General features: G+C 38.7%; 1 protein-coding gene across 1 annotated transcript in view; it reads left to right on the top strand.

The window, feature by feature from the left end:
- The first annotated feature begins 684 nt into the window (after positions 1 to 684).
- The window catches only part of LOC122792899 (immunoglobulin superfamily member 21-like), a 3,072,813-nt gene continuing 3,051,740 nt past the window's right edge, over positions 685 to 21,757 (top strand). Inside the window, exon 1 of the mRNA XM_044060458.1 lies at positions 685 to 2,313. Within this exon, the coding sequence (XP_043916393.1) occupies positions 2,259 to 2,313 (55 nt within the window). The 5' untranslated portion in view covers positions 685 to 2,258. The remainder of the gene's footprint in view (positions 2,314 to 21,757) is intronic.

Raw genomic sequence — 21,757 nt, 5'->3', positions numbered from 1 at the left:
TGTGATTCACTTTATATTAAATTTCCCGCCATTTTCTATAAAATTAAAACTAAACTCATTAATATGATTTGTTGTGTTTCTTAGGTTTACTCTGCAGAGCGTATAATTGGGGCAAGAGATAAACGTATGATTCACACAATGTTATTAAGAGCAATTCTGCAGAAGATACAGTACCGGGAATGTATCACTCAAGTCGTGCCCAAACTCAGACACAGGCTTAGCCGGTAAGTTAAGTTTAAGGGCAGTCCAACATCCTCAGAAACACAGCTGGATAGTCAGATGGGCTCACATAAATTTAAGCCATTCTAACATGCTTTGCCATTAGTCGAGAAGGGGTGTACATCGTGACAGACAGCAGGGCAGACAAATCTGTTTTGGCTGCATCAATGTGGTGGTTATTTGGCAAGGCGTAAATGAATTGTCGGGACTTGGTAAACGTGCAATGTCTATGATACTGTAGAAGGCGTGGAGGTTTGGACTGTGTGTAGTGTCGCTCCTAACAATTCAGTAAGAAGCTATAGCCTGTTGTATTAACACTCTTTTCCTATATTATGTGATTTCTCGGTTTATATGTGGAGCGACACACTTTTGTGAACGTTTTAAAATATGTTAATGTTATCTTAATCTTATCCGGAGGCATTCGCTAGTACATCACCTGAAAATAATGTTTACATGGAAGTGCTTCGATCTAGCATCATTATGTAGCGGTAGGGGTGCTCCGTGACTAAAGCAAGCCTGCTGAGTACATCTAGACAAGGAAGGACCGAGTAATGTTCTAATTAGAAAAGCCAGACGTGGGCAACTACCTAGCAGTGCCCGAAAGTCAAAACACAAGTGAAAGATACGTCTTGTGCATACGTCTCAACCTTTTAGCGCAAGAAATCGGAACAAAGCTGAAAATAATGGGGGGCAAAGACCAAAAAAAAAAGAGGACCAGATTTCAAATATAAAGTTAGTTGCCAGAATAACAAAGCTTGTGTTAGCGTATATTTTCTAAAGGATATGAACCCCGAAACCAAAAATATGATATTTAGTGTCATTGATCCTCAGTGATTTTGCAGAAAGCCACAAACTTTATGAGACACAGACCAAAAATATACGGCAAAATTGTATACATTCTGCAAAGCTCTGGGCAGTTTAGAGGTAGGTTCCTATGGTGAAAAGCATCTTTTATGGCCAATATACAAGCGAGACTAGTTGAAGAATGCCCAGGAGCTATAGCCAACAGTAAAAATAAAGCAGCAAGCCAGTTTATCTCCAAGGGCTACACGTGGGTGGGAAGCAATCAGAAAATGAAATGCGCAAACAAATCAAAGGAAGACTTCATTTAAAAACTGCATCTTTGGGTCAGAGTGTAATGCAGTTAAGAGAGAACATCTTCAGCCGTGCATCCTGCTTGGAAGAGGAATCTTTGCTTTCTTTCAGAAGTGCCCTTTCCCATGGACTCGAGTCTCTTATTAATAGCAGGGCAGCTCAACATGTTCACAAATACTTTGTTAATCTGAAAAAAGGATTCGAAATTATCTGTAAAGTATCTTCCGTTGATTTCTCAAAAGATTACCAAGTGACTTTGCTTTGTCAAGATTTAAAGGACGCACAGGGGATCCTGAGTTAAAATGCCGAAAGGATCCCCTTGGGGTGTCATGGTAGTAGGCCTGGCAATTGAACTGTCCTTAAACTAACCAAATAAAGAATAGTAACGGGCACGTACAATTTTCTTGGATTTGCACAATCTCTAAAAAGAAAAAAAGCAACGCAGAATTCAAAGAGTTAATGTCATAAAACTCGAACAAGGGGTGAAATCTATCTCTAACAGCAATAAATCGGCTTATAGTCCGGGAACAGAGGAACCTGGGGAGGATTAAAACAAATTCTGTAAAATACGGACGCGCAAAAGAGGGAGGGAGACGAGTAAGGGAGGGCTTGGATGAGTAGTGAAGAAGGCGAGATTTCATCCCAATCTGTATCTGGGTTTTAATCTGTCTCTCTCTCTCCTTGTGTGTCTCTCAGCAGCCACAGATCCAGGGCACAGAGCTCAGCTCCCGCAGTCGGTAGTCCCTGCACAGTGCCAAAGGCTGCTCTCTCGTCTGCTACATGGTTGTTGGTCTTCTATTGTGGAATAAAAAGCATACATCTGCAACATGTTCGCTCAACGTTTCTCCGTAGAGTTGTCTTTTCGACCCCCGCTAGGATCATGCTTGAGCAGCACGGAGTGTTTCTAATCCAGATGGAGTTTTGTTGTGGCTAACATTCGAAAGATGAACCTTTTCTGTCTTTGTCTGCTACTTTTGGAGCTGCTGGACCGGGTTTTTGGTAAGTGGGTAATGCTTCGTGTCCTAAGTGGGTGACTGGAACACGATGTTTAGTTTCAATGTAGTCTCTTAAATACTTTGGACCTGTGTTTTTAGACTATAAGACACTTACTTCAAAGGGTGTCTGCTATTTATGTTGATGTTTGAGGTTCCCATGTTTGTTAAGGGGCAGGCAATGTCAGCGAATGCAAATCCATAATGTGTCCCCATTTGTGACAGTGTAATGTGACAGCAAACACAATTCACTTGCTATGACAGTATCTGTATGGTGTTGTGCAAACCACATAATGATAACTTTTTTTGCATCAGAATAAAAGAAATCAGCGTATTTATTGATGGTAGTGATTTTCTGCTGTTTTACAGTCAAGTCAGGAAGCTTCTCTCAATCCATTTAACTCCAGCAGCTCTGGGCACCATGCACCACATCATTAGTGATGTCTGCTACCCACTTGGAATTTGCTTGGTTGATGGTACTGGCTTTCCGTGTCTGTAGGAATGTAGGTGACTGGATGATGTATCCCAGCAGTACTTCAAGTAGGGCAGGCGAGCCCCCTTCCTTCATTGCAAATTTAGATCGCAAACTTAGGCAGCATTATTATTGCTTTTATGCGCTTATTGTTTTGTCAGTGAAAGAGAATACAGTAAATGTACCAGTTGGTTGTATTTGCCATGGGTAAACTGAGGTCTATGATCTGATTTAATTAAACTCAGCTTAGAAGTGACTGTTGATCTTAGAAATGGTTATCCATCACTGCGTAAGACGAAGTAATTATCTTTTTGGCAGATTGTGCTTTTCACTTTATTTACTTTTCTTTTTAAATACATTTTGGGTTTTGAGCAGATAATTCTCTGTCTACAGACTTCTTCTGTCCTTACTTTGTGGATTGTCACTGATCGTTGCGTGACTTATTTTCAGCAGCTAAGGGCTTTTCTCTGAATAAAGCAGGGATGTTGTATTTTGTTAAGGAATGAGAGAAGGCTGTTGCCTGATATGACCTTGTCTATAAAAACTGGTTTAAAACCGCAGAAATCAGTAACGCTGTTTATTGATTTCTGAGGTTGCATTCAAAATTTGCCTCTTTAGTGGTACTAACTTATGTACTTGTCCAGTTATTAATTTAAATGCAAAAGGAGTATGCGGTTATATCAACTTATATGTCAGATGGCACATTTTTGCACATTAGGAACCATGTACTGCTGACTGCTGCTGCAGACTGTTATCAGTGACGTCCAACAGTGTTTTGAGACTATTTGTGATTTATTGAGCCTGTTTTTAGATGACCAACTGCAGAGACGCGAATGGGTAATAGCAAATGACAATTGCAAGTGTCTGCACAGTTTAGCATCATTTCAAGGGGGGGGGGTCTATAATACATACCTTGCTACCGTTCACGATACCTTTGTATGGTTACTGTTTTTCTTTGGAAGGGAGAGACCTGGATTTAAAAATGCATCTAAATACTTAACCATAAAGCTTGTCTTAGATGCAATAAATACGTAGTGTCTTGATTGTTCATTTTTTTCACTAGTAGGGAAAATATACAAAGTCTGCACGATGTTTCCACTTTACAAAGTTGCGGTAGACAGACTCTCCATAAGCAAACAGAAACTGCTCCCTCTTAAAAGTGAAGTCAGATATGCATTCGCAAAGGTGTTTAAATGTTGTGAGCAAGAAGATGGTCATGTTTAACTATTTCACGCTGTATGATAGGTAGCACAGAAACATTTATACTATATATTTAATGTAGAAGTTAGGTTTAATTAGCCTTCTATTTCCAGATATGTGACCCCCGGAGGGTATCGCTGTTTAAACGTATGATAACAAAAAGCAAACACAAGTGGTGCCTTCAATGAAAAAAAAATGCCCTCGCATTCAAAACACTTAACATATTAGTGTTTTACCCCATAATGCAGGAAAGCATGATGCATCCATTATGTTTCGCCAAGCATCACACACCATTGTGCAGCAAGTTATCCAGGATTAAGGCATAGTAAGAAAATACATTGCATATAGCAAGCAAACGACAGTGCCAACTTGCTTCCTACTTACCTACACGCACGCATGCATGCACCCACGCACGCGCACACATAAACTCACACGCCCACACAAGGACGCACAGAAGTGGAATAGTTTTGAACATAAAGGGAGTATTTAACTGAATACTCAGTGCTGCTCTGTTGCAGACTGCAGTGATCAAAAATAAGTTCTTCATTGGGCCACATGAGCACAGGATAATCAGCAGTTATTCCCCTTTATTAAAATAGCCTTAGACTCAAGATTAAAAAAAATTAAAAAACATAGTTTCACTTTGGCTATTCCACTTCAAATACCACTGCTGATTTCACTATAACTATGAACCAGATCTCTTAGATGTTTAAGATGAAAAACTTAAGGACCATATACTTCTAATGTTGGCAGCAGGATCAGTGCAGTGAGCCTTAACCATGACAGAGTGTGCGCTACTTCACTAGCCCAGTATGGTGGTTCGCATGGGACAATGTAGATTAAACCAACTTCATACAAGAAGAGCATGTCTGAGGAAAATATGTTATTCAAGAATTAGGACAAAGTTTAAGCCTTAAGCCCTATTCAGTAAACTTGAGTAACTGGAGGTGAGCTGCTGATAGGTATTGGTAATTTTAATTAACCTAAATTAAGTTAATTTGAATTAACTCTTGATCCAGATTGTGATCTTAAGGCTTGTTTAAAACAAAAAACACGTATGTATCCAAACTTCTTTTTCTGTTCTGTAGGCTGATTACTAAGGACTTTAATGCAAGACTGAATAATAAGGTAAGTAGTATAAATACCACATTGAATCTCCCCTGAAAAGAGGCCACTAGCCTAGTGGGATTAACTTGGTCAACAAGGAATATATAAGCAAAATAAATAAATATGCAATATATAACTTCAAAAGTTAATATCTTGGCTGTGCTTCTTAAATATGCTATCTAATGTTTGACTGAAATGACTGGGTAGCTTGTAAGTGATATATAATTTTTGCAACTGGGAGTGTATCAGTATGGTTTGTGATGTAAAATGCTTGCAACTAGGATTGTATCAGTGTGGTTTGTTTTCATTTATATAAATGTATGATTGCTCATGTTGTAAGTGCTGGTTTAATAAAGATGTTTCTTGTTTAAAAAGGGGGCAGGAATTGAATAATTAATGTAATGTTGCTTAGGCTATATGATATAAAGCAATATGTGTAAAACATGTTTATTAATTTTAACTTGCTACTACAGTTTGATTACTTTTGTATAGATGTAAATTTGCCTGCATCACAAGTGATAATTCAATAAAGGTGTTAAAAGATATATATTTTTGCTGTCCTTCACAAAGGTTTATGAAATTCCTAAAAAGGGTTTGCATCATTTTTACAGGAAATGTTATTATTTGTTGACTAAATCAAAGTTTAGGCGAGTCAGTGCATATCAGTGCTGCGCCTTCCCAGATTTTTTGAATTGCAAATTGTTTAATCATTTTACTTAAAAAAAACAGAGATGGCTTTTATACCCCTCCATCTTCTTTTTCTCACGTATTCTGGGCAAAGCCAAAAAACAAGGTCCCAAAATCAGGAACATTTTTCAAATATTACTTTAATTAATTTAAAAAGTTAACAAAGCAACATATATTGCAGCAACATACATTTTTGGCATTATAAGAAGAATGAAACTCTAAACTGAAATGTAATCCCCAGCGATTTACCAGAACATCAAAGAATTAATAAGGGGGAAGGGCAAAACTATGAGGCAAAATCAGGGACAATTGAGTAATATGCCTATTTATTCAATATTTTATTAAACTAATGGATCACTTGAACTCAGTAAGACATCTGTTTAGGAAGTTGAGCTGTTTTTAGTCTAGTGCATTTAAGATGGAATTACATTTATATACCATAAATTTTGTACACTTCATAAATATGACATTCTGATGTTTGACTACATTTTGCTGAATATTATTTGCAAAGAGGTCACATGTTGAACACTAAGCATAACCTAAAAATATTAAAAGACCCTAAACAATGTGATAAATTGATTACATGGACAAATGACCTTGTCTTCTCCTCTGGTACTGAAACAAATATGCATTTGTTTAACTCTTGGAGTCTGTGCAGGCATTATTTTACACATTTTACTAGTACAAGTACCAAGGACTGGATCTACATACCACTGTTTTATATATTATGCCATGCATGCTGATCTGAGTACCATATCTTGGTCAAGACAATATTAAACATTTTCTTGACAACGTTTGCATGGTATTGTGTGTCTAGTCATGGATATGTCAGCACAGTACTGATAGTTAAGGCACTTTTATTTAATTTATTTATTTATCTGGGGTGAGGCAATATTAAAGTGTTTAATTTTCTTTTCACTAATGCAACCTTGTGTGGAAGTGGCAGTGGATGTGTCTTGCATAAGTGGGATGCAATCTTGCTTCTTTCATGAAGTATTTAGTTTCAAACAAATGTGATCTTATAGTCTTCCAACTGCAGTTCTGTGTCCTCAGAGAAGACAATATTTTAAGGTGGAGGCAACTCCAACATCATTCAGTAGTCACAAGTTTTGTTAATTCAGTTTCCACCGGTACACTGACACTCAGAACATCTTAATTCTGTAATATGGTAGTTTCCTTTAGAGAATGAAACCAAGTGTACAAATGGATCACAATTAACATTAACACCCACCCATTATTGATCTGTAGGTGACACATTTGATTAGAAAGATGACTATATCTACAACGCCTGCTTTTTTGCCCTTTGAGAAACCAAACTATTTCATTTCAGAATGCATGCTTGAGATGCCACCTACATGTAGAAAACATTTCAGGGTCAGTTGTCAGTAGCTTTGCAAGGAATAGTGGGTCAGAACAATGAAAATATTGTTGATAAGGATGATCCATCATAACACCCTGTTTTCAAAGGAATGGTGTTAAAACAGTCTGCATTACTGAAAATTGGACCCATGAATCTGTGTACTTTAAGAGTTGATAAGAAATGTCAAGCATGGTCCATGATATTTTCCTTTTGTAGCAGCAGCTATTTGTTGTAGTAGCCAGGACTGGGCAATCTGTGTTTTACTACAGCGTAACCTGAACAGTCACATAATTGTAGCAACCACTTCTATACTAAGGTTACTTTTACTGTATGCTTATATGACTTTGTATAAGCTATAAATGAATTCAGACAGTGCTGATGTGAGCTGTATGCAGCATTAATATTACTCTCTTCATATGTTAACACACTGAATAACAAAACAGTATATATGCTTTTCTGTTCTTTTTCCATTATATGAGTGATAAGACTAAACGTCTTAGATCATTGGTTTAAATTAATATGACACTGCCCATGTTTTGCTTTGGATTGACATTAACAAACTTTAGCTACACTTTGTTACAGTGTATAAGTACTTGAAATAAGCTGGACTGAGCTGTTTGATAATGATTTCAGTAGGAAGAGACAGGAGGATGTTTGCTCTGTAAAATGAAGTACTTGATTGCCAGTCCAATATGCTAGTAGAATGACAATGCATGTAAATGTCAGTTGTTTTAGTTACTCAAAATAGACAATATTGCTGTTTTGTCATGTTTTCTTTATTTTAGGTGATATTTATACATAATTTTATCAGTTGTAGACTTGCGCATGTGTAAATAAATTGAGGACATAGTTAATGGTAAGCATTTCTTACAATGCTAATATACCAGTACTGACATACCACTGACATTATGTCTTTATTTCTGTCTTGCCTAATTACTTGTTTGCCTTTTCTCTTTAGAAAAATAATACTAAGTGTATGTAGTGGAAAAAGGACAAAAAAAGTAAAATATGTATTCCTATTCATATCATTCTATAGTTTGTACCCTTTGAAAGCAGTAGGGGCTGCTGTTCATTTTGTTTAATGCTTCATGATTCGTACAGCTGTCACTTTAATTATTCTTATAGTTTGGCAACAAAAGGGATGTTATGAAATGTGAAAAAATGTGCTTACACAACACAACAACCATAATTCTGCAGTCTGCACCTGAAAATGAGAAAATAAACGAATATATAAATCGATAGTTGGAAAATAATGTCCTTGCAGTTTGACTATAATTATAATCTTGGAAGTTAACTTCTCTACAACACATAACTGACTTTCTTGATATACATCCAGGTTTTAATGTGTACATACACACACACATACACACACACACACACACACACACACACACACACACACACACACACACACACACAAGTATGCACATGCACCTACATACATGTGTGTATATGTAGAGGCATATACACACATGCACACTGATATGCATGCATTATGCATATGTGCTTCCACAGTGTATATATCAAATACTTTTCAATGTGTTTATATCTTCTTGCACATGCAGAAAAATGTGGCTAGGTGTGTGGAATATACTGTTAACTGAATTCATGAATTTAGTAAGCATGCTTGCTTGCAGTTTGTATGGTGGGGACAGAGTTGTACAATAGGAATCTATCTGCTATGGAAGAAAACCAGTTAACAGAGTTCATGATGTCAGAATCTGAAGAGCATCTGGGTAGTAAAGGTTTTTGAAAACCAGTAGAACTACATCAGAAATAAATACAGTAAGTTCAGCAAGGAGATACGATTATAATTCTGTTTGTGAAACATTAATGTTACTTGCATGTGGCTGTTTCTCAGACATTGACATCTAAATGCAGTAGTCTTCATGATAGCAGATTTATTCTCCTGTAGAATCTCCTTCCTCCATGCCTGGACTTGCACTGTCAGTAACCAGATAAACGTTTGCCTTGCTGAGTAGCACACCAGCCATCCCAACTGTGTTGTTCACATACATGGTTATGCAATACTAAGACAATTTGAAAAGTCCATTATTGCAAAATTGCTTTCTTTCTCGCTATCCTGTGTGTCTTCAGATCTAATTACATTTAGTAAAGGGATACTGGGGGCTTGGGTGTTATGATTTTGCCCCCCCATAGCAGCCAGTGATAACTTTTATTTGTTATTTTTACTTGATTTTCCTAAAGACTGATGTGGGTGATATAGCTATTGAATATATAACCCCTAAAACTGTACTGTTATGGCACATTGCAGCCATGCAAGACAAGAAATAAGAAGAAGTGGGATTTCGGATCAGAGTATTCATTTATCAAGTGCTTCTTGACTTTGTCTCTAATGGACTGTGGATTACTCTGCACATATAGGTGCAGTGTTGAATACACCCTGAAATATTGATGTGAAAAAAGAAAAAAAAAATAATGTTGGTCATATTGGTGATGGCTCTGAACAAAAATTACATTATATCCAAGTCAAAGTTTGTATAACAACAATTATGTGATAGAGTAACATTAGTGTTTCTGAATCTACTTGATATAATACAGGAAAGAAACTGTATTGCCAAAAACCTGTGTAAGAAAGCAAGCATGGAAGACAAAGCATATTGAGCCGGATAGCAGACAGGCAAATACAGACTCTGGCTAGGAAGCAACCTTTGAATGATGCCGGGTGACATGAATTACAAGGGAGGTCTATACATTACATAGGAAGATTTTATATTAAAGGCATGGTCTCCAGCAAACACTATGTTTTTCACTTATAACGCATAGATGATACCCACATTTCTGGTAGCAAGACCATGGACAGAGACCAGTATTTCATATCATTTCTTTCCATGCATTTGAGATTGTTCATTAATACCACAGGGAAATGGTTAAAACCATATAATGATGAAACCGGTTTAAAGACACGGGCTAAAATTGGACAGTTAATTAGGGCTACCATCTAAGATGTGCCCGAGGTGGAACACAAAGCAGCATCACTGTATAACAGAGCTGTAGGATGTCTGTAAGGTAGAAGCACAGCAAAGGCTAAATGTGAATGTGTTGAGTGCTTGAGGCATTAGGTAAGGTATATGGTTCTGATACGCAGATAAAGGAAGAGATATGCTTACAGTGGTCAGGTATATGTCTTAGGGAGATGATTCTAAATTTGTGGACTTTTTAGCACTGAGTCATCAAAGGGTAGAGACGTATAATATTGTGCCATTATATGCTCTCAATTATGTAAAAATGTAGGAAGACAAGACAAAGCAAATGCCAAACTATCCTCATGGGCCACAGCCACTTGCAAAGATATAAGAAAGTAAACAGGCAGCAACTCTGCATCCAGAGAACCACGTTCAGTAAATGTGCATATGGAATTCAGACTGCATACCCACGAAAGTACACCACATGTATATTTGATATGCTCCATACTGACAAGGATATAGTTTGTTTTGTTAAAGGCTGTGATACTGCTAACTGCATTTACAAAGATGGATAAAGCCATGACTATGACTCAGACAACGAAGGTTCAATTAGTTGCTTGGGCATTCATTGGAGCTAGCATGGGACGTTGAATATGTTTATCTTGGGGAGGGAGGAGGTGTAGGTTGTTGGCTGCCATATTCCTTGTAGAAAGGTACATAATATGCAAATGTAACCTGTGGCAGGCATTTAGCCTACATCAGGGGTGCACAAATGCATGCATTTGGATGAGAAAAAAATAGTAACTTTAATGGCAATGTGGTTTCCTCATCCCTCTTTCAGGGAAAGGAGTTTTGGCTTAAAAAAGAAGAATCTGCCTGGTCTAATGCATAAGGGCTTCCTTAAGAGCCCACGGACTGGTCAAGGAGATCAACAGTTTTGGTGGAAATTGTGATCCGTTCAGTGGGCATTGATACTAAAGGAGAAGATCAATAATAATATTGACCTTTCCTGTTAGAACCAAGTTGGTCATTAGGATGACTTATGGTCTGCTGTTGTTAAGCATTTAATGTTCAACAAACTACAAAAGAGAGAGAGAGACTGATGATCTATGAGTTGCAGAGGGAAAGCAACTTTCATACCTGCCTGGATGACTATTCCCTCTGGTTAGTTTTCAGCTAAGTCAGTAGTTGTGAAAGCAATGGTGACTTCAAATCATAATGAGGAAGGAGGATGGCCAGCAAGTAGAGTCCAGTAAGCATAGAAAACAAGGCCATAAAGCTGTGAATCTATCATTTGTAGAACAGTCATAGGCAGTTTGGAAAAATCATCATTCAGTAGTCCTACACCACTTACATGGCTATTCAGCACTCGTGCAAAATGACATTCACAACAAGATGTTTCCCAAGCATAACCATGTATCTGAAGGATGTGGTGTACACTTGAGTCTATATCTGGTTATCTCCAAGATGAAGGTGTTCTGTAGTCATTGGTTTCTGACAGTGTTGTCCCTGTCCTGCATCAGTATCCTCATTTAATGTTATTGGAGTTGCAAGCAGACTGAGGGCATGAAACAAATATACTTGATATGAGAATGACCTTTCCTATGTACCTCAATCTTCGGCTGACCAGTAATCCCTTCTATAACAGACCATTAAAAGATGGGTAAAACATTCTTACTAGAGAGGCTCAGGAATGTCTAGCCTTTGTTTGTTGAGGATTTGTAGAGAAATTACAGCAAGCTGATCAAAAAAAGGAATGGAGTCATTACACAGGCACAATGCATAGCAGCACTGTGATTCCTCCATGGAACATGGAGCACTGCATCATCAGAATGAAAAACAATACTGTGGACTGACAAAAGAGGGTAAACAGCATTCTCAGATGTTGGTATTAGCTGTGCCAGACTACTGATTTACCTTGCCAGTGATCAGAATGATGGAAACAGCCTATGGATGAAAGAGGTTCAGATGTATTAACCATAAGGCCCATAAAGAAAGCCCCAGCATCTGATATTAACAGTGACTAAGGATGCACTATACTCAGTGTAGCATCTCCTGGACTCTGTATTGTGCAACACCAGCATGGAAAGTTTCATATCAATTTAATATACATATCCTGTTGACAGAAAGATGTTAGAGCTATTATTGTCCATAAAGAATGTGGGCTTCTGTCAGACATGCACTGCAAAAGGAATGCACGTTTATTTAGGAAAATTGATCAACTCTTATACACTGTCCAAAGTATACAAGCCATACCAGCCATTTTATGCAGACCTATTTTGCCTGGAAGGGAGAAGTACACCTATGTGTGGAATTCACAACAGTTTATATGTGCATACAGCGAGTACTGATAATGCGAATCTGCATGCATACAACACATCTTTTGGCACACATTTCTACTGCCCAGTATACAGACCTGCAAATGATATGGTTCTCAAATATTTACTGCATGGTGTGCAGGATGTATCTGGGAGCTCTGAGTTGCTTGATGTTGTTAAGCAGTGTTACCTACCATGATGACAGAGGTGCAGATAAAATGCTATACCAGTAAGCTGCTTGATAAAGAATTATGATGATGATGTTCTGTACAAAATTCTTCATGTATGCATGTTTCCATAATGGTCTTTGTACTCAACACATCAGTATCCAATGCCTCACAATTTCCCAGTCTTTTACTTGTACAGGGTGGTCAGCATGTACGTATTTTCTATACATGAGACATTCACCATGTGTTGCTTCCTCTTAGCTGCTGTACAACGTGTATACATTGACATACTACAGACTAAGTATAACTCACTCTGTTTTACCAAAATGTTTAGCATTTGACATGTGCATTGTTGTTGAAGCATTTGAATGTCTATCTATGGTTTACACTGCAGAGCATTTGCTTTCCTCTATATTCACCCTGTATCGTTCTATATTGCTGTAATGATCATACAGTTTGCCATATTCAAGCATACTGGCAGTAAGGCATTCAGCTGGTACAGCTGGTACACAACAGCTGTGTGAGCATGCTTCCAGTATTGCAATTTACATCAGATGACCAGGCAGGTAAACAGTATATAATTCATTTATATAGTTAGATAGATACAGGTACATGCACTGCACACAGGCATACACTAAAGGGTTTTGTGTGTGTGTGTGTGTGTGTGTGTGTGTGTGTGTGTGTGTGTGTGTGTGTGTGTGTGTGTGTGTGTGTGTGTGTGTTAGTCCATGCAAGAGAAGAATATAGAAAGTTAGAGTCATTAGGTAAGTGGTTACTAGAACCCTAATATGCTTAGCTTTAAGCTCTTAGACACCCATAAGGGGATTTCAGTAATACTGGTCAATTATTTTATCTAGTAGGAACATGCAGGTAATCCCTGAGGTGAATAATGGCTTCCCATCTATTCGTATAAATTGATTTTGAAGATAGCCATAATGATTCTATGTTTGAAAAGCAGAGGAAGTTTTTTTTCCATTGATATTGAAGGCATTTGGCTACGGACCTATGTCTCTAGTTAATTTTGTTAACCCACTGGAAAAAATGAAGATCTCTCATACCTATTCTGCTGCTGGTTCTGCAGAGGTACAGGAGGTCAAACAGGGCTGGTTCTTTCATGGCACAGAATGTTAGTTATAGATCACTGCAAAAAAAAAAAAAAAAAAAGCTCAGAAATATAAGGGGATATAAGAAAAGTTAAGCAAATCTGTCAGAGTAGTCGGATGTTATAAGCCACTTGATTTTCTGCCTCTGTGCCCTTTCTATTTGGCTAATGTTTGTTGACAGCCAAAAGTGATATTATATTCAGCAAAAGGTCTAATATGGAAGTAGTAGAGACAAAGAATGACCTCTTTTGATCTGTCACACACTGCTGTTTGATTGACATCTTCTAACCAAATTTGACCTCGATGCATGTGTCAAAGGCACAGGGTATGTTTATTTTTTCAATCCCATCTTATTGTTGTGCTTTTAATGTGCATTTATTGCTCTTTTAATATTGTTTATTGTACCAGGATTTTTTTTTTATTTCAGACACAATTTTGTTTTTTCTATTTTCTCTGTTTTTTACATTTTTGTATGAGGGTTGGAAAGTGCTGGTGTTGTGGGCATTCTGCTTGCTCCAAGCTTAATTTACAGTTGTCTTGCTGTTTGGTTGGGACTTCTAACTGTATTTGTTAAATTGAGCTGCATAGCTGCTTTGTTTGTTTGTTTTGTTCTGTTCTGTATTTTCTTGCTACACCTTACTATGAGATTGACCAGATCAACTGGATTTGACCTCAATATCCATCTCACAGAAGTCAGGAATGCATTTTTTTATTTAATCCAATTATGTCTGTTTTCTTTAATGTGTATTTACTACTAAAAAATACTGTTCATTGTCTTAAAGGTTTTTTTTCTAATGAGAGTAAGGAATCACTGCTGATCTGGACTTTCTGCTTGCTATGGCTTAATTTGCAATTTTTTTCTGATTAGCTGTGACTTTTAAGTGTATCATTTACATAGGTTCATAGGTTCATAGGATGATACTAGGCTATTGGCCTGTAGGCCCTTATTAGCCTAGCCAAGAATTTAACCCATGTTCCCACAAAGTCAGCACCTGTTTTACCTGTCCTGCAGGGACACAGGTGGGATCCCAGGGGTATATTTTCTCTTTCCCATTTAGTCGCCCTGGTTCCTATTCAACAGGGCTAGTGGGGTACTCTGTTTGACATGGAGAGGAAGTCTATTCCGCAGATGGGGGAGTCATCGGGACACAAATCTATCCTGGCAATAAATTCTATTAATGTCACAGATCAGGCTGAGACCTTGCGTGTGGGTTGCATGAGTGGAGTTTGACTTACAGATATGCAGCAACTCCATCAAGGCTGAGTCTGAGACTGCCTTGTATATCAGACACAGGTCACCTCTGATCAGTTTGTATGAGAATGAGTAGAGGGACAGGGCTTTTAGCCTATCTGTATAGGATAGGTGTTTGAGACCCTGGATTTTCCTGGTCAAGAACCTCTGTGGTCTCTCCAACTGCTGAAAGTGCTTGGCAAAGTATATGGTGAAGAGGGGTATTGTATTTGATAATGGGTCTGATAAGGGAGGAATACAGGGATGTTATGACCTCCTTATTCCTGGATGAAATACCCTTACCTATGAGGTGGGCCATGTAGAAAGCCTTCTGTACAATGGAGGCAACATGGTGGTCAAAAGTCAGGTTGCTATCAACCTGGGTGCCCAAGTCCCTCACAACTGATTGCATGCTTAGTATGTTGTTATTAATGTGATAATTCGTGGGGACACCATTTCCCCAAAGGTGATAATGATACATTTCTTGGCATTCAGTTTGAGGCCATGCTTCTGGCACCAGTCATTAGTTTTGCTGGAGGATGTTCACATCACTAGGGGAATTTACGACAGTGCCCAGCTTGAAGTCATCTGCAAACCTGGTCAGCCACAAACCACTGGTTTTAGCTTGCAACTCAGAAAAGCAAATCCCAAGTAGTAGAGGCCCCAAGACTGATCCTTGGGGAACGCCACCTGTTATGGGTGTACTACTAGAGGTGGTTTCCCTTATTTTAACTGAGTGAGTTCTATCAGTGAGCCAGTTAGCTCCCCATCTGGTAACATATGGGTTGATGCCTAGTTGGGAGAGTTTATCTATTATGCCCAAGTGGGGAATAGTGTTGAAGGCTTTGGCTAGGTCAAGGTAGTGTGCACTGTCTTACCCTCATCCATGGCTTTGGTGACTGTTTCGAAGTAGGCAACCAAGTTCAACAGACATGATCTCCCTTTGAGAAAACCAAACTGTGTGGAATCAAGTGTTTGGTTTGGAGGTTGCCAATGCCCATGTTTATAAAGTCCATGATAATGCATTCCATGGCCTTGTAGATCAGGCTAGTTAGGCTGATGGACCTATAATTGCCTGGGTTGGTGGACACTCCACTTTTGTGCAGATGGATGACAGTGGCTGCTCGGATGAAGGCGGTGCACAGGCTTTGTTTGAATAGGGTGCCTAGTGGTGCTGAGAACTCTTGCCTGAGTTAATGTAGGACACAGCCAGAGATATTGTCAGGTTCCATGGAGGCTGTATTTTTTGCCTTTGAAAGGGCATTAATGACCTGCTCACTGGTGATGAGGGGAGGGGGGTAGGTGCATTGTGCTGCTCGGCTCAAACTGCTGCTCTGTTTTGCCAAGCTGTTCTTTGTAGTATTCCTTGCTACTCACTGGTATTAGACTAATTAGATCTTAACTAATCTGAACTTGCTGTACTGACCAAAATGGCAGTGCATGTTGCCCTGCATAGCTGCAATTGTTTTTTTTAAGTGTTTGTAACTACTGTCTAACATTCCTGATATTCACCTTGGTTTGCAACCTGGCTTGCGCTGTTAATTGGAGGTCAGTACTGGTAGTGCAGCTTGGATCTAAGCTAGCTGAGCTGGGAGCTGCTGCGGCTGCTGTTGTTTGTTATAAGTATTTGATGCTGCTCTGCCTTGTGGAGCACTGCTTCTTTTTGCGCACCCCCACACACACACACAGACACACACACACACACACACACACATATATATCGTTTTTTTTTCTTGCATGTCAGTTGCTTAGATTGCTGCTGTTAAAATTGCTTCTTTTTGCTCCTAGACCAGTTGACAGCCATGACCATCAGATATTGACATCTACATTTTCTCTTGTGTGTAAGCTAATTATTCACAATATCTATATTTGGCTACATCATGGCATGTGGCAACTAAGTCCAATAAATTATAGTAGCAATGCTAGGGTGGCACTCAAGCCTCTTGACTCTTTAAAGTTTGTGTTTTGGGGCATCTGATTCACACTTTCTTCATCCTGTTGGTTACAATTGAGCATTGGAGTATATTGTGTGTGGCTTCCAGACTAACACCAAGTTATGCTGTTGGCTGTATGTGAGGTGAGTGTACTGGGTGTATTTAATAGTACTTGCACAGCCGTGACACTATTGTCATTATACTGAATTCAAGTGTTGCCATCTTACAACTGTAACTCAGTCCTGTACCAAACTGTAGTTAACTACTAATCTTGCATCACTCTCCTATGTGTCAGTTTTGTTACCTGTTCAGCCTTTATTCTCTCACTATTACACTGAAGTAGCGTACTGGCCTTTTACTAATGTAACCGTAATCTGACTGAAGCTGTAGTTGTGTACTACATGTGGATTGGCCTATATTATGCTATTTATTACCTGATGATTCCAGTAGTTGTTTGTTCAGTGTTAAAATATCTTCAAACATCTCACTACATCCAATGCACAATATATCTAACATATCTTTTCAGCCTACTTATTACTTGTTCAGTATATCATTCTTTCTCTCTGTAATTAGACAACATTGTAAGCACAGTAGTCCAGGCTGCCTATATTCCTTCTGTGGTCAGCCCTGTTGCATTTTGTTTTATGAGATAGTGTTTGAACTGCCTAATGGTCAGTAATAACCATGACCAACTTCTACTGGACTAGCATAATAGGATATGAGAGTGATTTAATCATCTATATAACCTGACGTCCATCTTTTTCTTACACAGATGGATGATAAACAACACATAAACACATAAAATCACACTAAAGCAAAATAGAATAAAGTTGCTAAAAATCACTTCCAAAGCCTCAGAGAATCAGGATTAAGTGGTTTCTGCAGCAATCCTATAATGAAACTCCACCATGGAACCATAATTTAGAGATTTACCAGGCTGCAGACTGCAAACCTATCAAAGCCATTAATTCTGTGCATCCAAGTAGAAATACCCTAATAATTGTTGAGTTTGTGGTTAACCACAATAAAACCATGCTCACGAGACTTACAAAGACAGAATGGTAGTTAGGTTTCTTTCTGTTGCCAAGATCCATGACATCCTGAGGACCTTACAGTCTCTCAAATCAGGCAGATATGAATATAACCCGGTGTTGGCTCATGCAATTTGAATGACAGCAGGTACATAGTCCAGAACATTTTGCAGCATGATGTGTTGTTGCTTGCAGTTAGTGTGCTAAATGCAGGTAAGAACATCAGTATAATCACATAGGTGGCAGTACACTAAACACCGAAAGTGTGATAAGAGACTTAGGGACACAGGTGGACAGTGGTTCACCTTTGATAACCACATCGCCACAACAGTCATGAAGTCCTTCTATGTGACACACCTCATCACTAAGGGCTTTTCATCCAGAAAAATGGAGGTCATTGTCCCACTGTACTCATCCCTCATTAGACCCATTATAGAATACAATGCCTCATTTGGTATGTACCTGTTAAGACACCTGCAACAACTGGAAAGGCCGCAGAAATACTTCACTAAAATAATCACAGGCCTACATCAGATGCCCTATGCTGACTGCTTTAAAAAAACTCCAGCTATACTCTGTCGCATATTGTCCACTCAGAGGCAATCTCTGCTTAACCTACAAGACCATGTCAAACCCAGAGCTGTTGGACATGCTACAGTTAAAGAAATCCCGATCCCTCAGAGCCACACACTCCAGGGATCTAAACCTTGTCATCACAATAAACAAAAAATGCTGGAGGGATAGGTTCCTGACCCAGAGACACCCCAGACTCTGGAATAGACTGCCCATATATGTCAAGCAGAGCACCTCTTTGGCCGTCTTCAAAAGGAACCTTGACGATTGGATGGGAGAAAGAAAATTCACCCCAGGGATCACGTCAGTTGCCCTGCTAGACAGGGGTCTAGGGAAGTAAATACTGTGGGAAGAAATAGCCAGGGAATTGTTATGCTAGGCTTGTATAGGCCCTAGGGCCGATAGCCTACTACCAACCAATGAACCTTTGAACCTATGAACCTATATAGTCACACTGAATGTTATTCATATGCAAAGACAAGAAAATCGGATGTAACAACCGGTTATGCAGCTGATGTTATTCTAGACAGATTTAAAATGCAGAGATGAGGTGACTTACAACCCAACTTGCTTCACCAAAGACAGCCTGCTCCTTTTGTACCACAGTTTCTGCATGCTGGCCAAAACACTTGGTATTTCCATAGTGCCATTTTAGGTAAAATTCACATTTCAATGTAACATAAGGTTTTACAGTAAATTACAATCTGGACCAAATCAAGGTTGGTATGCTCAGAGACAGAACTCTTGTCAGTCAATTATGCTAAATCCTGAGGCTCTGCTGCAATATGAGCACATCCATGTATGTGTTTAAAGCATGGGTATAGTTTCAGTGTAAAGTCAACACTCTCCGTTAATGAGTTTCAGACTTATCACATATTGACACCTACTAGAAACTGTTGGGGAGCATAAATATTTATTAGATACAAATATTTTTTGCAAGTGTTCAAGCCTCCTTGCACCCATAAAGTTGAGGAGTCCTATAATCCTCAGCTTAGCTATACCATCTCCATGGTAACAATGCAGTATGGAGAACTGCAACTTCAGTGATTGCTGAAAATGGTTTTCAACAATTTGTATTCACTTGAAAGGCATTCAGAGTAAAAGTTCTCAGCAGATCAACTGGTTGCCTAAAATTTCAGTAAAAATCTGAAAATTAGCCGTGAAAATATAAAGCAAGACATGGGTTAAAATGAACACCCGAAGCCCAGGATAATCATAAATAATTTTTAATTATATCATATAATTAATAAATAACACTCAGCTGTGCTCTCAGCTAATTCCTAATGGTATTACTCACACTGTCCCTAAATATTTTGAGAAATCACTTGCAGAAAATAATTAGTGCCAATTTTACACCAGCAATGGTAATTAATTTCTACAAATTCCCATGTGCAGATATTTGTATCATAAGTTTTATCATGTCACAAATGTTTTTTTCCTTCATCCTTGTGGAATTAATACAAATTTATCTTCATTATTGACATGCTATCAAAGATAACAAAATTCTCCTAAGCTCACCATCTTTACACATCTCCATCAAAACTAAAATTCAGTCACAGTATAATGTAAACATACGCAACCACAAAACACCCCAAGTCAGTTAAGCAACCCCAAATGTAAATTCAAGTGAATGAATGAAAGTTGGAACGCAGGTCTTATTCGCTTCAGTAAAAGAAGTATGTGCATGGCGACCACGTGCTGTAGAAGTGAAACGTGCAAGCGCTACCAATGAGCAGCACAGCAGACATTAGCATGCATTTTGTAATGCCCCAGTCCATCAAGGTCCTTATTGCAAGAACCCGATGTCAGTGATTCTGCATAACAGATTGTAACCTTCTTCAAAATGCCATCAAACCCATCATGTGTATTTTTTAAGTATAAGCGTATTTGTGTGTTGCGTATTTAATATATCCTTCCAACTCACAATGGTCTGCAGACACATGCACACACACACACAAAGAAACACATAGGCATGCAGACAGGAGGCAGCAGTGTGATCACTATAGTACACTCTTTTTGCAGAGAGATGCCCCCACCTGCAATTAACAGGAGAGAGGAAGTGCAATTTGTCTGGCATTTTCTAGTTTTGGAGTGATGTAATGCAATCCATTCTGTATTTGTTTTTCCCCAGGTGACGGCTGAAGCCAATGCTTCAATATCAGCAAGAGTTAGAAACTGGCTACTTATTTATAGACTGGTGTGGAAGATGAGACAGAATTCCTTTTTCCTAATGACATGTGGTGTGTGTGTGTGTGTGTGTGTGTGTGTGTGTGTGTGTGTGTGTGTGTGTGTGTGTGTGTGTGTGTGTTTGTGTGTGTGCGATTCATCATTCTCACACTGAAATATGATCAGCAAGAGTTAGAAACTGGCTACCTATTTGTAGACTGGCCTGAAAGATGAGACAGAGTTCCTCTCTCCTAATGATGTGTGGTGTGTCTGCATGCGCACACATTGTGTGTGATATAGGATTCTCACAGTGAAATATGGGCATGGCTTTGTAAAATATACTTACAGTGATCGTGTATATTTGCCCTCCTCAGACCAAATTCTGTACTTGTTTTTCCTCTGGTGAAGACTGAAGCTGATGCTTATTTGTAGTCTGTCTTGAAGGATGATGCAGAGTCCATTTCTCCTAATGGTGTGTGTGTGTGTGTGTGTGTGTGTGTGTGTGTGTGTGTGTGTGTGTGTGTGTGTGCGTGTGTGTGTGTGATACAGGATTCTCACACTGAAATAGACCGGCTACGCATGTTTCTCTCTGACATTTATCGTACTGTCAGGTGCCAGGTAGTGCCACCATCCAGAAGTCCCACTTCTTTTTCACTTTTCATTTCACTCCAAACTCATACTACTGTGCCAAAAGGAGTTTCACTTCCGTGAAGAAAACATGGTGTATATTAGCCATAATCCAACCCACTGGCATGGAGACTTGATTTATATTGTTAGTCAATTTTGCTATTGCTAACTAAAGACTTAATGATGAAAGCTGTACTTTTGTTTTAAAATCCACAACAAAGCATAAAAAATACACCCAATTACAAACCAGAACTTGCCTGTAAAATTGTGTAAACTGCGGTACGTATACATCATATGTGATAAGTTATACCCCCTTGAATAGCCTGATCAGTAAACATTTGTTTCATTGCAGCAGAGGGTAGTTGATTTTGTATAGCATTTAAAGATACACCACAATTACATATAAAATATTAATATGGTTTAATATTATTATTACATTCTCTGGAGGTTTATGTTAGGCTGACACAGTCGACTGGAGGTGGACACTAAAACGGAAGCGCCTAAAGGCACATTTGTTTGGGCTTTCCTATTTAGAGACTGCTTTGTTG

This window comes from Protopterus annectens, chromosome 2.part0 (genome assembly GCF_019279795.1).
Source record: "Protopterus annectens isolate FY-2018-M chromosome 2.part0, PAN1.0, whole genome shotgun sequence".
Lineage (NCBI taxonomy): Eukaryota > Metazoa > Chordata > Ceratodontiformes > Protopteridae > Protopterus > Protopterus annectens.
Note: the sequence above shows the minus strand (reverse complement) of the source record. Positions and strands in the feature narration are given on the sequence as shown.